General features: G+C 42.4%; 1 protein-coding gene across 2 annotated transcripts in view; it reads left to right on the top strand.

Annotated features, from left to right (window-relative positions):
• Window positions 1-13,156, top strand: part of GABRG3 (gamma-aminobutyric acid type A receptor subunit gamma3) — a 282,951-nt gene extending 269,795 nt beyond the window's left edge. The window contains exons 7-10 of one of the 2 annotated variants that reach the window (XM_083610825.1): window positions 868-930; window positions 9,747-9,943; window positions 12,178-12,207; window positions 12,694-13,156. In XM_083610825.1, the coding sequence (XP_083466951.1) occupies window positions 868-930; window positions 9,747-9,943; window positions 12,178-12,207; window positions 12,694-12,972 (569 nt within the window). In that variant the 3' untranslated portion in view covers window positions 12,973-13,156. Of the gene's footprint in view, window positions 1-777; window positions 931-9,746; window positions 9,944-12,177; window positions 12,208-12,693 lie in introns of both variants that reach the window. The other variant, XM_083610824.1, reaches the window with a different exon arrangement.
• Window positions 13,157-18,153: the final 4,997 nt, after the last annotated feature.

The following is an 18,153-nucleotide window of genomic DNA, read 5'->3' on the forward strand; positions in this document are numbered from 1 at the left end:
AAATAAATTGCCATATTCAAATACAGTGGTACCTCAGATTACATACGCTTCAGGTTACAGACTCCGCTAACCCAGAAATAGTACCTCAGGTTAAGAACTTTGCTTCAGGATGAGAACAGAAATCGTGCGGCAGCGGCGTGGTGGCAGTGGGAGGCCCCATTAGCTAAAATGGTGCTTCAGGTTAAGAACGGACCTCCAAAACGAATTAAGTTCTTAACCCGAGGTACCACTGTAGTTCAAATTAGGGGTGGCTTGCCCATGAAGTGGGATGATGCAGCCGCTTCGGGCAGCAGATCTGGACCATCTGGGAAGAGTAGTGGATTCACCCTATGCTGCTTCAGCCACTGCCACCTGCTCTTCCTCTCCACCCGCACCTTTCATTCCCAAGCTGATCTTCACTCCTCTGAACTGGTGGTGGTGCACTGCTATTTTGTAGTTTGCCTCAGGTGCCAAAATGTGTTGGGTGTCCCATTTCAAATGTTAGATTCTGATTAACATAACGTTGATGTCAAATTCAGAGGGAGTTGGGGTTTTTGTAGTAAAAAAAAAATATTGGGTGTGGGCCCTGGAAAAGTTTGGAAAGTTTGGCTCCCTGGCCCCAGTTGATCTTGCCATCACTGATATAAAGCTATTCTATATTCAAGCACTGTGTCGCCCATGAATGTTAACATTGTAAGTCATTACAGCAATGTTCTCTGTTTCCTCCTTCATGTGAGCAGACTCCCACTGGATTCTACAAGCCAGTTACCAAATTATACAATTTATTTATTCTTGCAGGTGATTATATAGTCATGACTATATACTTCGATTTAAGTAGAAGAATGGGATACTTCACTATTCAAACATACATTCCCTGTATATTAACAGTTGTCTTATCCTGGGTATCGTTTTGGATTAAAAAGGATGCCACACCAGCAAGAACAGCCCTAGGTAAGTTCTCAGAATTTTTGTGTGTGTCACGGTGGATTTGAATCCTGCCTATGTTCTTTGTCAGTAGAGAAATTCAATCTAATTTCCAGTGAACAATTGCTTCATGGCAAATATATATGTCAGAGAGAGAGAGAGAGATTGAGAAGGGGGGAGGGGGAGAAAGAGACAGCTTGCATCCTGCAAATTTGGACAGTCTGTTCCTGCCTGAGTAGTTTAACCATCAATCCCTCTTCCTAGGGAACTCTGGGGATTGTAGCTTTGTGAAGGGAGTCTTCCTAAAATAAGGTTACCAGACATCCCCGTTTCCCAGGGACAGTCCCCGGATTTACAAATCAGTCCCCATACAAAAGCCATTGAAGTTGAAAAGTGTCCCCGGATTCATTGAAAAAAATCTTGTAACCTTATCTTTAAAACTCTCAGCACCCTTAACAAACCACAATTTCCAGGACTTTTTAAATAGGGATTTAATAGTATAGTGCAGATTAGAACAGGGTTTCTTGGACTGCAAACTCTATCTTTCTCATTGTTTTTGAAGCACCCTAAGAATTATCATAGGGGACTTCCGGGGTGGCGCCATCGGTAATGGCGGACTCCCTCTGAATTGGAGGGACCAGCTCCGCATGAAACGGGTCCTTTCCGCTGCGGCGAAGCGGGGACCCTTCTGGAAATCACAGGCGGATGAAGCCTGTGACTGTGGGACTCGGCGGGCACCCTTAGCGCCCCCCCAACCCGCAAAGGAACCCACTAACAGGCTCCGAAGCGACGAGGGGGAAGTGGCGCGGTGCTGAGCCAATTGCTTTTTCTGCGGAGCGAAGCCGTATAGCCATTACCGGAGAGCGCTGCCTTTTTCCTGGGACAATTTGGCATCTAAAATAACCACCCGTGAGTACTGAAACATTGAATAATTGGACTTGAATTAAGAACTGGCAAAATAGAAAGGAATTTGGACTTAAAATTTACCCTTATTTGGTACTGAAACGGGAAGGTCTAAACAGGAAGTCAGCCTTCCATTTCCTTGTAGCCAGAACAAAGCAAAGACAACGTAAACTAGAGCTTTGAAAATCACTTTTAAAGGAATGGCTTTCATCATTTAAAATCGCTGAACCCCCTTTCGGCAGCAGGAGAAGAAGGGGGATCTTTTTTGGGCTGTTTAAACCTGCAGAAGTGAGTTTAAAGCAAAGTAATTTTCCACCGTCCTGATCCTGGAGCGGGGTGTCAGAATTGACGTTTGAAGCTCATTGACCAGAAACAAATGTTTCTGACAGATAGTTAAGAGAAGAGAAACATAGTGATTCCATTGTTTCCTTTCGCATTTTAAAAGAACAAATATGGACAAAATATCCTAAAAAAGAAACTTTGTTGCTATTGTTATCAAAAGAAAGAACAACTAGAAGCTTTCCCCCTAGAGGGGGACTGTGAAATTGTAACTAATTCCTGGGAGCTTGCAGCTGTCTCAGATTACAACCGTGGGAAAGGATTTGTGACCTTGCAGGACAATGTCTTCAGAAGCACTGTTGGGTGCTTTCTGCAAAATAAATGCCCTATTGGATCAGTTAAGCCAGAAGACGGATTTAATGAATAATGCAGCCAGAACCCTTGAACAGGTAGTGGGAAATTATATGGAGCCCACCCAGGAACTAAAACAGGAGTGTGCCATGACAGAACAACTGAAAGAAGAGGATGTTGCTGAATCTTGGGCGCCAGAGACGGAGGGAGCAGCGGCCCAGCAGGAACATAAAGTTTTGGAGTTGACAAATGAACTTGGAAAAAACCAGACTTGGAAAGATAAAGTTTGGTTACGTTTGGAAATGGGGGGCTGGATAGACCCCCCTTTACAGGGAGATTTGGACTTTTCGAGTCTGGCAATGGGCCGTCAGATGTCTGGAGCTGTGGGGGCTCTCAATTTTGGAGGGAGTCTGGAACACGTTTTTAAATACCATATGGAGTCTAATCTGGTCTATGGAAAAGGGGCTGATTTGTTGAAAAGGGTCCAAAACATTACTAAGCTGGAGTTCCCGCGAATGAAAGGAAAATATGAAGAAGAGCTGTGGAAGGGACATGGAAGAGACTTGAGGGCCTCGGATATAAGATTACCAGGTTAATGTGCTAGATTAATAGGTTAAAAAGGACTGACAAAGCCTGGGACCAGGAGGAAGGGACGCTGGATGAAGATTGGATTGTTTTCTTTCTTTTTTTTATAATTAAGATTGTTCTATAAAATGAATGAATGTTAGAAAAATGCTGAAATGAAATTACTTGGCTCTTGTAAAAATGTCTAAAGAATTAGGTAAGAATGTTATGGCTAAGAGAAGTTGGTAAAAATAAGATTTAAGCTTTAAACTTTAAGGTTTCTATATGATAAGATGAAAATAGATTAAGGTAATGTAATGACAGAATATTATGAATTAAGGAAAGGATTTGCTGCGATTATTATTAATCAGGATACAAGAAAAGGGAGGAGGAGGAGGTCAAAGAAAGAAAGTATTGAAAATGGGGAATCTGAGAATGATGGTTTTATTTTTTATTTTTCTGTCTTGTTTTTTCTTTGTGTGTAATTTTTTTTTGTTTTTGTTTTTTTAAAAAACCTTTTTTCCAATAAATATCATTTTATAAAAAAAAAAGAATTATCATAGGGACGCGGTGGCAATGTGAGTTAAACCACAGAGCCTAGGACTTGCCAATCAGAAGGTCAGCGGTTCGAATCTCCGTGACGGGGTGAGCTCCCGTTGCTTGGTCCCTGCTCCTGCCAACCTAGCAGTTCGAAAGCACGTCAAAGTGCAAGTAGATAAATAGGTACCGCTCCGGTGGGAAGATAAACAGCGTTTCCATGTGTTGCTCTGCTTCGCCAGAAGCGGCTTAGTCATGCTGGCCACATGACCCAGAAGCTGTACGCCGGCTCCCTCAGTAAAGCGAGATGAGCGCCGCAACCCTAGAGTTGGTCATGACTAGACCTAATGGTCAGGAGTCCCTTTACCTTTACCTTTAAGACTTCTCATACAACAGTGAATGGGTATATGACTGGGAACCCCGTCCCTGGGTGATTGCTACACAATTTATCTAGCATTGTTACTGCTTTCACTGCCCCACACCAGTTCCATGGGCTATAGATACAATCAGTCAATATATTTCATACATCTATGGGCCAAGGCATTGCATTTTGGGTAACTTAAAATGGCAGGCAGCCACCACAGGTGGGAGCTGAGTTGGCTCCCCTTCAAAAGTGGTACACAGGCTTCTAGCAGATAGGCAATGAATGGCAGTGTGGCCAGGCTGGGTCAGTGAAGGGACCATTCAGGCACACAGGTCCCTTGACCAGGGACCAGTCTGGCCCAGTGCTAGTGCCAGACCTAGTTCAAAGTACTGTGGGACATGCAAAATGATGGTCACACTCACACAAACCCAAAATCCAAACCTTAGAAGAAAATGAAGTATTGTCACTGCTAATGGTGAGTTCAACCCCCTCCCCCAAGAAAACGTTGGAGAATTTCTTCTCCCCCTATGGAAATCTCCCACTGGTAAAAACGTCCCCACAATTTCTTTGCCCACAGATAGGGCACACCTCTAGTTTGGATTTGTTGTGGTTAACTATGCAGATGTATAGGTGCAGTCTTCTCCTTATAATATGACATTGTCCAGGTTATTAATCCTAGCTGCTAGGACTACCATTGCAAGGTATCCTGAATGCAATGTTCTAAGAACAAGTCCACACAGGCAGATGTGAATGAATGGGGCATGGCGGTAGATCCAACACGACAGGCAGAACTTTCAAATACTGCATCTCACCTCAAAGCACAATGAATGAGGTTTTTTTCAATTCATCTACTCAGCTGTGTGTCATCAAACAATGAGAAATCAAAGTGAACCAACCCCAAGAGATTGGTCATGGTGAGGGAGATCAAGCAGATGGGAAAGGAATCCTGGTGCCCTTTATTACTTTACTGAAGAGGTCGCGCTGTGAAAAGCACTACCATTGTTGTAGTGCGAAGTTATTAAGGGCAGTAGAAGGAGGACTCTGGACTGACTCAGAGCTCCTTTTCATGAACAGCGATGGCAGAGTAGTTACTGCATTTGGGTAACTGTGAGAAACTGGAGCCACAAGCAGACACAATTTTGATGGCATGCAATTTTGATTCTGCACAAATCCCGAACCAATTGGTCCCAAACCAATTGCCCTTTCACATGGCCAGAAAGCACCACTATGCATACACAGAGTTCTGTATGCACACACAACCATTATGCGACCACTCATGGCAGTTCACAAGCCCTGTACCTGGCTTACCAAATCTTTCATCTGCTCTACCAATGTCTAAGGGACACGGTTGGCGCTGTGAGTCAAACCACAGAGCCTAGGACTTGCCGATCAGAAGGTTGGCGGTTCGAATCCCCACAATGGGGTGAGCTCCCGTTGCTCGGTCCCTGCTCCTGCCAACCTAGCAGTTCGAAAGCACGTCAAAGTGCAAGTAGATAAATAGGTACCGCTCCGGCGGGAAGGTAAACGGCGTTTCCGTGCGCTGCTCTGGTTCGCCAGAGGCGGCTTAGTCATGCTGGCCACATGAACTGGAAGCTGTACGCTGGCTCCGTCAGCCAATAAAGCAAGATGAGCGCTGCAACCCCAGAGTCCGCCCCGACTGGACCTAATGGTCAGGAGTCCGTTTACCTTTACCTTTTACCAATGTCTAGCTCAAATGCAACCATCCAGTAAGCCCCCACTGTTCCCAGTTTCTCCTCCTGCTGCTCATGCTTGCCTCTCCTGCGGAAGGACCATTTGTTGGTGGGGGAGGATTTCTTCCAGATAACGCTAATATCCCACATGAACAATTTCCCCCACTTATTAGAAAAGCCAATATATGCAGATGGAGACTCTGCCTCCCTGTGGCTGCATCTTATCTGCAAAACAGTAAATCGGGGTGACTTAATATGTGATCTTCCAGATGTCTACTGGGCTATAGTCAGGAGTGATGGGAGCTGTCGTTCATAATATATAAGTCAAAGGGTAAAAAAAATCACACAAGAGGAACAGATTTAAAAATGCAGCCATCAGATAGCATCAAAAGTATAACATCTGTAGTGTATGTCATGGGTTTTATTTCAAGGTGAAGAAGTAGAACTTGTGGCATTCCAGATGTTGCTAAACAACGATGCCCATCAGCCCCTGCCAGGATGATCAATGGGCAGGAGTGATGGGAAATGTAGTCCAACAATTTCTGGAGGAACTCTGGTTATCTACCCCCATCAAAGACACTGATTTTCCAAGGGCTGCTAGTGTAATACATATGCAAAAAAAAAAAAAAATGCCACAAACACACAGTTCAGCATACATATGCATGTCATACTGGCTTACTTCTGGGTAATTATGTACAGAATTGCATGCTAAAAAGGGGAAGAGTTGTGTAACACTATCAAGGGACAAATATTAAAGCTTTGATATTGCCACTACTGTAGTATTGAAGAGATGACATGAGAAACAGGCATTCCAGTGCTCCCCCCCCCAAAAAAAAATATGTTTAGGGGTACTTTCATTTTCCTACTCATATTGAAATACTGCCCCACTATGAGGCCAAACTTGGATTCATAAAATGTTTAGGGGTATGCGTACCCCTGCATCCCCCCCCCCTGAAAAACCCACTGGGCATTGCTAAATTTCTGTGTGTGCCCACCTACCCCCTTTAGATTAGGCATAGTTGTGGAAATGAGAAATGATTGGGCACAGCTGTGAATAATATTTCTCTATCAAAAGTGTGATGAAATGATGACAGAGCATGCTCTTGAATTAGATTTTCACAATGCTCAATTTTCTATGGAAGAACAAAGATTGTGTAAATGTCAAGTGGTTTTTAGCAGGCAGCAAAGCCCTCTGGCCCTGGCTTTCCACAAGCAGCTTGCTTATCACTGCAAACCTCTGTTATCAGTCTGATCAAAGGGAGACATGGGTTAGAAGTTTAATCAGAGGATACTATTATCTTTTAAACATTTGAATGGTCAAGGGGAAATGAGGAGGTTAGGAGATATTTGGCTGCAGAGGTGCAAATCAAAATTCAAGGCTGCCCCGGGAGAGATATCTGCAGCAGATTTGTGGGACAGGGTAACGTCCTGGTTATCAAGATCCCATCCTCATCCAACAGCAGATATGTTAGCCATTAGGTCTTGGGAATCTTTTTGTAAGGAAATGTGCACTCTTCTTGTCCTGTTGACCTGAGTCAATAGATGAGATTTGAAACCTGGATTGAAATAGGGTCACCACATAATGAGTTGCAAACTTCAACACTGATCTACAAACCCTTTGTGCAAAAATCCAGACAGCATCTTGAGAACATTGCAGGCGAGGCTTGCATGCACACCCCTTCCCATCTCCAGTTCTGTCTTTTGCATGTTCGGGTGAATGTCTGAATCCAGCTTGAAGTGTTGAAGCCCTTGCTGTCTTGCCTTCCCCCTGCCTCAAGACTGTAGGAAAGGGGAGGTTGCTAGGGTGGGTTGCAGGATCAGGGTGAACACAGTCCTGCTCGCCCTACTGAGATCAGCTGTGGACAGGGTTGTGTTCACCCCAGTCCTGCTCTGAAGCATTTGATCAGGGGTCCTCATGCTTGCATGTGCCCTTAACTGATCACTTGAGGCATCCTTTCCTGTGTGTGGCCTGAATCAAGTCACTGTATCTTTATTCCCCATCTGTAAAACAAGAGTGAAAACAACATGGCTCCCGGGATCTGTGGGATGGCACACTAACCAAATAGTATCAGTAGCCAAAAACACATCTACATGAAACTGACAGACAGGGATGAATCAGATCTTCTATGTATGTATTGATTATTGCATTTATATCCCAACTTTTTTCCAAGCATGTCAAGATGGCACGCATGGTTCTCTTTCTTCCCATGTTATCCTCACAAGAACCATGTGAGGTAACCTAGGCTGAGAGACTATTCTGGGCCCAAGGTCATGTGGTGAGTTCCACAGCTGAATGGGGATCTGAACCCTCGTCTGCCTAGTTCTAGTCCTAGCGCTAGTCCAGCGGTTCCCAAATTTTTTCAAGGCAGCACCCCCTTGGCTCCATAAACTCATCCCCAATGCCCCCTAACCCGCCTATAAAAAGCATTATTCAAAATGGCGAACGGAATGAACCACTAAGGAAGATAATAAAGCAAGAACATTCAAAACAGTAGCAATTATTTGCACATTTGCTCAAAATCCAGTTGAAACTATTTCGTTTGATTAATTCCACAAAGCTGGTGAACTTGAACCAGTGATTCCAGCTTTTTGAAGTCTAATAGTCATCTCCTGTGCCCCACTGCCGCCCCCTTGGCTTTCAGTGCTTCCCTAAGTAATCCCACCACCCCCAGGGGGCAGTTCTGCCCACTTGGGGAGCCACTGTTCGAGTCCAGTACTCTAAGCACAACACTATGTGGTGTAATCCTGTACATACCCACTCAAAAGTAAGTCCCATTAAGTTCAATGGAACTTATTCCTGGGCAAATAGGGATAGAATGACAGTCTAAAGATCTTCTATTCAAGCACCCATCCACCATCAGTTCTGTTTGTTTCATAGTTGGGCATTTATTTAAGTCTGAAAGTGGAAACCCTCCCAGGCGAAATAGTAAAGAGTGCCTGATTCCAAAAATACATTTGTTTACAATACAGCCAAAGGCTACCTGCTGAAAACATCCTTATGCCTCTATATCATTAATGTTAATTAGACAGAATGAATAGAGTGTCTCAGTGGGCCAAAAGCTCCCTGGGTGTAACTCCTATTAACCTCAGTTGAGATACATCAGAGAGAAATTTCGCTCAGTGAAATTAATTAGTGAAAATACCAGTGCTCTTGGCAGCTGCTCTTGGTGGTATGAAGAGAGGGCTTTATCCCCTTCAGCAAAGGTCTTAGTATGTGGTACGTTTTACGATGAAATAATGAAGATAATCAGAAAGTGGATAGGGAGTGGGGAAAGAAATGGAAAATAATTCATTTTATCTGGAGCTCTCGAATGATTTGATGAAGGTATAATTCTACAGTATATGATACCTTGAGATCTTCAACATATGTCAGAAGCAAGCAACATAAGACATGTGGGATGTACCTGATCTGCTGAGGCTTTCCACCAGAAAACCACCTGTTGCTCTTTTTCTGTTTTAGTAACAGTGTAGCACCCACCCATTGGAACAAACAGTTTTTCCAGTGGAACCACAAGAGCTCAGAAACCTGCTTTTTCTGTGCCTCCCCCTCTTCTGTTGAATAGCACTGCTGTTGAGATATCTGCGGGGGCCACAGTACACTATTTGTACTGTCTGGAAACAATTGAAGACACTTTCCCCAAGTTGACAGGCTTCCCAAGCTAAATAAATGAGCCTTTGCTATGAGCGTCCACTTGTTCTAGTTTTAGGCTTGTTTAAATATATTTGCTGTTTCATGATTTTTAACTGTTTCTAATTATCTTATCTGCAAATCGCCTTGAGATGGTGGCTTAGGCAGCGACTGATAAATCAACAGTAATAGCAATCGATCGTTTGTAATCCAGCCGCACAATTTAGACTGCGCAGATTGATTGGAAAGCCAATCAAAAAATGGCCTTTGCTTACAAGTGGCACTGATTGTTTAAATAAAAGGGGACAAATCCCTCCATTCTGTTCTGTTTTGGCTCCACACTGATCTGCTTTCCTTTTCTTTACACACACACAAAAAGAAGTCCTACCAAACTATATTGCAACTTGTGAAGCCCACGAAGAATGAAGTCATCTTTCTTCAAAGAGGGAACGATAATTGAATCACAGTTCTGCATCTGGGTGTGTTTTCCTTTCAAAAACATGAAAAGACATGCTTTCATTTGCAGGTATCACCACCGTATTAACCATGACTACTCTCAGCACCATTGCAAGAAACTCCTTACCCCGTGTGTCCTACGTCACTGCCATGGACCTCTTTGTGACTGTGTGCTTCTTATTTGTGTTTGCCGCTCTGATGGAATATGCCACCCTCAACTACTACTCGAGTTGCAGGAAGCCACACTGCACAAAGAAGAAAAAGTCGGTAAGATGAGGTGGGGGAAGTGGGGAACTAAACTTCTAAATTAACAGACGTTAAGTGGTATCCAATGTTTTCACTCCTCTGCGACATGCGGGAAATATTCAGATGCAGGAATACTATGCAATTTTCCAAATTATTATGATAGTGCTTCTGTGCTGTTTTCCGATGTTCCTTTAACCTGTTGCATTATGGAAATGTGGATTTTCGACTGATATGCTAGAAGGTCACATTCAATTTCATTTGCACCAGTGAGTGTGCTATGACACAACCATGAGCATCACGGAACATTAGAAAACAGGGCAGAAGGTTGGCATGGAAGTGTTGCTCCACTTGTCGGTATAATAACAACTTGCACAATTCCCAGAGTGGTTTAACAGTCAATACCTCTTTCTGGGGAACACTGGAGAAGTGTATCTCTGTGAGGCAAACAGAGGTCTCCTAACGACTCTCAAGACCTTTAGGAAACTACAGTCCCCCAAATTCTTGGGGGGGAATCCATGTCTGATTTAAGTGGCACTGCAGCTCTTTAAAAGGTGTGAAAGTGGCCCAAGAGAAGAATTGGAATACGGATTGCAACACAGTAGAACAGACTTTCCTAACCTGGTACCCTCCAGATGTTTTGTTCTACAACTCCTATCCTCCCTTGGCCATGTTGACTGGTGTGGATGAGAGTTGTAGTCCAGAACATCTGGCGGGCATAAAGTTGGTCAAATGCGGCAATTTTTCTATTCACAAGAGCATATTTTTCTATTCACAATAATAATTTTTTATTTATACCCCGCCCTCCTCCTGTATAAATGTGCCCTCCCCAGCCAAGGCCGGGCTCAGGGCGGCTAACAAGCAATAATAAAAACAAGTTGAATGATTACAACTTAAAACAAAATTAAAATACATTAAAATATTGAAACATTAAAATATTAAAATGCCTCATTAAAATGCCTCATCGCAGGAGGAGAAGGAAAAGAAAAAAGAAAGAGAGGGAGGGAATCAAATTGGCTCCAAGCCAAAGGCCAGGTGGAACAACTCTGTCTTACAGGTCCTGCGGAAAGAAATCAGATCCTGCAGGGCCCTGGTCTCATGAGGCAGAGCGTTCCACCAGGCCGGAGCCAGAGTTGAAAAGTCCCTGGCTCTGGTTGAAGCCAATCTAACTTCCTTAGGGCCCGGGACCACTAGAGTGTTGCTATTTATGGACCTTGAGGCTCTCCATGGGGCATACCGGGAGAGGCGGTCCCGTAGGTACGAGGGTCCTAGGCCGTGAAGGGCTTTAAAGGTCAAAAGCAGCACCTTAAATCTGACCCTGTACTTCACCGGGAGCCAGTGCAGCTTGAAAAGCACTGGGTGAATTTGCTCCCATGGCAGAGACCCCATGAGGAGCCTCGCTGCAGCATTCTGCACCCGCTGGAGTTTCTGGGACAGCTTCAAGGGCAGCCCCACGTAGAACGAATTACAGTAGTCAAGCCTGGAGGTGACCGTCACATGGATCACTGTGGCCAGGTCGGGGCGGGAAAGGTAAGGGACCAATTGCTTGATGCGGCGAAGGTGGAAAAATGTCGCCTTGGCTGTTGCTGTAACCTGCGCCTCCATGGAAAGGGAGGCGTCAAGGATTACACCCAAACTCTCCCTTCTGCTTTACACAGACCATATTGAAATTTTATAATTCCTACGGTTTTGTAGCCTGGGCTTTATATATATATATATTTTTACAAATAAAAAGGTATTGTGATCTTTTTTTCCTCTAAGCCACAGGGGAAGGGTTAATATGTGCCTTTGCCTCCAGGCAGGACATTAATATGTAAAAGTTTCAAGTAGCTCAGTGATGTATTCATCCTTCTCTGAAGTAGTGATATATATATTTTCTTTAATGTTTTAATGCCATGGATGAATCATAGGGAGCCCCCCCATGTCATTAAGCATAACAGCCTGATTCATGACCCGTGAATCCCATTGATTTTAAATTAAGCTCACATTTTATTGCTTCCCGTTGAAACCCATGGAAGTGAAAAGGGCTTAATTTGGGCTGGATCTTGCCCACAGACAGGATCTGGACAATCCAGTTTCAATACAGAATGTGAGGATCTTAGACTAAGATCCTCACATTCTATATCAAAACTTCCCTCCTCGTTAATATTTGAGAAACTGGCAAAAACGGTATAAACGTTTACACCATATAATGTGTATTCTAGTCATGTCATTTCTTCTGAGTTTTTCTTCTTATTCTCTGATTTCTTTTACTTGAGCTACCTGATGTCAGTTTCGGGCACATGATGGTGAGTACAGTTTTTAAACCTCTTTTTGAAAAATTAATACAGCCTAAAATGTGGCTATGAATGGAAATATTTCCTTCTGCTTTCTTCTTCCCCTGAGCTTTATGAATGCAAATTGAAATAAAACTGAAGTAAATAAATGCTTCACCTTCATGCTTCTTTATACTTTGCCTTAATACAAAAATACAGGTTTTGATCCAACAAAAAGAATGTGTTTATTAACCTTAAGACTTTAGTTGTTGGTATTCGGCGCTAGCCCGCTGTGCAGCTTTTCACCATGCAGAGTTTATCAATGAAAGCTATGGACATGGTATAGTTAAGCTGTACCATTCCTTCCTGAATGCTGAAGTGGTACAGTCCTAGGGGGATGCCTGCACTCCATGATTTCTCTGCTTGTCTAGACCAGCCCAAAGTATCTGCATGCCAAAACTCTGATGTCCCTCTAGTAGCCAAGGTACTATCTCTTCTGTCCTCTCTTTCCCCCCCTAGAACTATTCTGTGCTAGAGATGAGGCCTCCTCCTACAGTCATCGCATTGAATAATGCCATGTACTGGCAAGAATTTGAAGACAATTGTATCTATGAATGTCTGGATGGGAAGGACTGCCAGAGCTTTTTCTGCTGTTACGAAGAATGTAAATCCGGTTCATGGCGGAAAGGAAGGATACACATAGACATCTTAGAACTAGACTCTTATTCAAGGGTCTTCTTCCCTACATCATTCCTGCTGTTTAACTTGGTGTACTGGGTTGGATACCTCTATCTCTAGAAATGGTGAAGGAAACTGCGTTTTCACACTTCTTAGGGATGGAGAACATGTGGAAGATAAGGACCTGGCCAGTGTCATCGCACAGAGTAAAGGTCACCTTACGCTTTGTCATCAGAGAAAGAGAAGATTTTATTTACACCTTTGCCTGAAAAACAACAACAAAATAAAATATTCATTTCAAGTATGAGATTATTATTATTATTATTTTGCTAAGTACACCAGACACTATTGTATAACAAATGTTTATTTATTGTTCCTACATAATGGAGGATTTGCTGGTGTGTTTTTTTCCTGGGTTACCAATTGCTATGTAGCGTTCAGGCAAGAAGGCTGAAGACAAGTACTCATCTATACATTATTCCCACCAACTTTTAAATACATTCTGGGAGCAAATGTTTATTGGTGTGGACTATCTATGATGTTCATTGAAAAGCCACTGGTATTCGTTTCATGGGATTTATAATATTTTTGTCTTGGTTTTAATTTGAGGTTTTTTAAAAAAATGTATGATTGAATTGAAACCTAAACATTTGCTTCTCATGAATATAGAGGTGTTGGTGTTACTAATGTAGCACCCCTTTAATACAAGTTGTGAAATTAATCTGACTGGTCGAACACTGCAGGAAATTATTTCTAGAATAACGTACTTGAATCTTGATAAGGCTTAGCTTGTTTATGGTAGTGTAGCAGATTGTAGCTGATTGGGTGTACGGTTCACTATATAATAGCACTAGGAGGATGTGATTAATTGCAGGCTACCATTAAGTTTCTTCCATACATTAGTTTCTTTTTCATGGATATTTAGGCGTGAGAGAAAGCTACTGATCCATCCTGTTTTGTTTTATTCTGCCCGTGCAGAATAAAACTCATATACCTCAGAGTACAATTCTATACCTGAGTTATGCTAGCTGACTGGACTTAGGAAGTGGCAAAAACGCCACTCTGACAGTGGAGATGACGTCACACCAACAGATGACCAACATAAATGTGAGTATAGAATTACTCTGCTTATCACCATTCCATGTGAGCTCACATGTTATCCCTTGCACATTCAAGCGCCCCCATTCATTCCATTGGAAAGCCCTAATCTGTATGTGCTATCCTTTGGGTTCATGAATTGGATAAGAATGGGGGGAAGTGCTTGTTAGTGAGGGAATTCCACATACTTTGGAGTAGCAGCACTGGTAAGCATTCCTCTGTATTGGCACAACAGAAGCCTTATGTGTTCAAACAGGATTTTCTTGGTAAAGAAGTGAAATACTGCAGCTTCAGTTGTAATAAAGAGTGCATTTTGAAAAGTTATTATGGATGAAGAGATATTGGGATTTTTTAAAACTACTAATAGATTTTAAACTGGAAATGTGTTTTGTACTTTTGGTACACAGACATTAAATTGCTGAAAGTGTCACATTTTTTGTGTTGTGCAAACTGTTCATTATTGTGAAGCCCTTCATATCCCTTCCAAGAGTCCTGTATAAATGTGCCAAAATATCTACATTTTCTTTTTTTAAAGTTTTAAGTATTACTTCTGTCAAAAAAAATCCACCAACTTTGAATAGAATGGCATTTTCAAAAGTGTACTCTCAATACCATCAAATGCCTTTTTCTGTCAATTTGTACCCTTAATTTTGCTTATCCAAAATGGATATGATTGCCTGTGGTGCACAGTTCATATTGTTCTATTTCTTTTCATTTTCTTCTGAAATTGGGAAGGTGAGAATGAGTCTCAAGAGCATGTGGGAAACAATAGTATGAGAAATATAGGAAATGGAATTTTCTTGATATTCTTTTTAAAGGAATGAATACTTAATTTGAAACACTGTAAAAAAATGTTTACTAAATTAAGTGAAGTTCTGACATGGAAGCAGAGAAAATTAAGGGAAGGGCCACAGCTCAGTGGTAGAGCATTGTGGTCATTTTGCATACAAAAGGTCCCAAGTTCAATGCGGCATCTTTTCAGGGTTTTACACAGGACCGACTCCCATGTGAAACCCTAGAGAACCATTACCAGTCATGGGAAATGATACTTACTATTGGTCTGACTTGGTAAAAAATCACCCTCCTATGTTTCTAATATGTTAAATGAATTCAGTTTTTGAGAGCAAAACTCCATCACAAGGATAGAGTGTAGTTTAACACGTACAATAGTCCTAATTATCTAGCTGGCTGGTTCAAGAATTTAGGAGTGCACTTCACTCTGTCCTAAGATACTCTGAAATATTTATCTTAGACCAAAATATTAATTTGTTTGGGTTATGCTACTGTTTTGTTTTGTTTAAAAAAAGAACCTCAAAAGACTTCAGCCTTCTCTTCTTATGTAGGGTTGTGGATGGGGAGGTGTTTTTGAGTTCAGTTCATATTTTTCTAAAAGCTGTGAAATGTAGAAGAGTCTACACATATGTGTACTAAAAGTCATGGACCTCTGGTAAGAACAACGTGAGCTATCATTGCAAAAACAAAGAAATAACAAAACACACCCCTGAATTGCTAACATAAGTATGAAAACCAAGCTAGTTATTGCCTAGCAACAGATCCTGCAAACACTCTATCCAATGAAAATCTGTGCATTTCAATGGACCACATTAGATTCTGATCATTGGTAACTGCACTGAGCCTTTCTTTGAAAAAGTACAAAAATGTAATCCAGCTCCATGACCGTCAACAGGAAGTTAGACATTCGTTTCTATAGGAGGGCGGTAGTGAAGCTGTGGCACTTCAGATATTGCTGGACTATAAGTCTCATCATCCTTAACCATAAACTATGCTGGCTGGGGCTGATGGGAGTTGAAATCTAACAGCAAATGTAGGGCCAAAGGCTTCTTACCTCTGTTATCAAAGGGTAACACTTTCCCCCCCAATTACATAAAAATATGTAAACAGAACTCTCATTTTATAGGACAGTACTTTTATAGTCTAGAATTAGTTTTCTATGGGGATTCAGTCACAATACCGTGCCTTATCTGGACAATTAATTGTGTAATTAACAAACATCATTTGCGGCTTAAAATGCTCTTTTACCAAAATACCTCATCTGATCAGAAGTGACTGATTTCCTAACTTTGGCCAAAAAAAAACCCAACCTCACAGAAATCTTGGGCTGCCTGGGTGGTAAAGATCTTAACCCTGTGCCACACATTCATGCAAGACATTTATTCTATCTTGTTGCAAAACAAGTGTGTTATGAAAATAGTGCAGACAATGCATCTACAGGCCAACATTTCAGGGGTCTGAAAGTCTCTTAAACCAATTTTCTTAGGAAAATTGCCTTTCAATTTTCATCCTTCACCCTATGAATCATTGAGCATGGCAAATCTAAATTTGTACAGATACGCAACCTGAGTGTTTAATATAACCAAATGTAGACAGGAATTCTCATCCTCAAAAATTCAACGATGCTTCCAAACACAGATGGAAGCCAATGATAGCATCTGGAGAGAATTAAACTACAGTGGTACATTGGGATGGGATCCATTCCGGAGCCCCGTTCGCATCCTGAACGCAACGTAAGCCATGACGGCGTGTCTGCGCGTGCGCGGGTCATGATTTGCTGCTTCCGCGCATGCGTGTGACGTCATTTTGAGCATCTGCGCATGCGCGAGTGGCGAAACCCAGAAGTAACGCGCTCCATTACTTCCGGGTTGCCGCGGAGCACAACTCGAACGTGCTCAACCCGAAGCACATTCAACCCGAGGTATGACTGTACTATTTGCTTTGAAATCAATGAAACTTAAAAATATTTTTCTTTGGCAGGGTCATGGTCATTCCTCCCCCAAAAAAATCATCTAACTAAAAGTTCTATGGCATCCACCCTCTGAAAACAGTCATTGACTTGGTTTATGATACCATACCGGCATTTGTGCGGTAGACTGCTTATGAGATATGTTGAGGTCTTCCTCCTTTCATATGATCTATTGCTTCTTCATTGCCCTTGTTTCCACTTTGACCCATTGAATTTATTACTGATTCCTTTGCTTGCCTTTCAAATTTTTGTGCCTGTATTTCTGGAACCAGATAGCTATTGCAAGACTTTGGTGATCCGCCACAGCTTAAAATAAATTGTTCGCTTTAAACAATAATGCACCTAGAGAAACTAGATTCAGGTAAGTGATCAGTGAGCAAAACCCCACTTCCAACAAAACAGAACTCATATAAACATTGCCTATTTTCCTTGTGTGTTATGAATTACCTCTGAAGAGGGTATCAAGCACAACAAAATCGGATGGAGACAAGCATGCAATTCACTTAATCTCAATGGGATCAGCATGAAGTAAAATGATTTGCAATTTGTGTATGCTGTGCCATAATTATAACAGCATGAGGATGCCCTTTTTACGGAGTAATGGACAGTTCAAGGGCCTATGTAAGCTTCTCAGCTCTTCCCTACCATTTTTCATGACTGTGCACTGTTGTGCTCATGTTAGTTCTGGTAATTATTGTACACAAGAAGCCATGTCCAACCAACTCATATTCAAAACTGACCCATTGAAATCAATGGGCTTCAGCTACTCTGGTGTTTGATGTCACCCTGTGCCCCTGATAAGAACTTCCTCCAGTGAATGAAGTTTAGCCAGTTTATCACCAGTGCTGGAGGACTTTGAAACAGCCACTTTTCCAGTCTTTCTTCTTTCCTAGGATGCATTCTTCAAGTAACTTATAGAGATGTGTAAAAGCATACGGCCTTGAGCTAACTTTTGCCTTGATCTGCTTGTCCCAGAATTAAGCAAGGACCACAGCTGACTTTGTGCCAGAATGCTGACTTTTGCCGGGGCTGAAACCATTTCTAGAATGGATCCAGGGGTCCTGTTGTTTTCCAGAGCATTAGACCTGATCTAGAAATTGTAATGATAGAACGACAGCCAGTGGCTCAGGGGACTGTTTGAATGATGCTGCAGCCAGAGATTATTGAAAGTGAGAAGAAAAATGCCTCTGGAATGACATAGATGTAACATCATTTAAGCAGAGGCATAACAGGCTGTGAATTACAACACTGCTGCCATAAGCAGCGGTGCCCCCACCCCATTTCACTGTCTTAGCTGAAATGGGAAGGTGCTGCCCTCCCTGCCCTACTGCTGCTCCAGCACCAAAAGCCTCATTTACAAGGGTCACATGGCGGCAGCACACTTGCCAGGGCAAGTGGAGCATCCGCGGGGGCACTGCCCCATGGCATTCCATCGCTGCTTC

The sequence above is a fragment of the Podarcis filfolensis genome (genome assembly GCF_964270895.1).
Source record: "Podarcis filfolensis genome assembly, chromosome: 4".
Taxonomy (NCBI): domain Eukaryota; kingdom Metazoa; phylum Chordata; class Lepidosauria; order Squamata; family Lacertidae; genus Podarcis; species Podarcis filfolensis.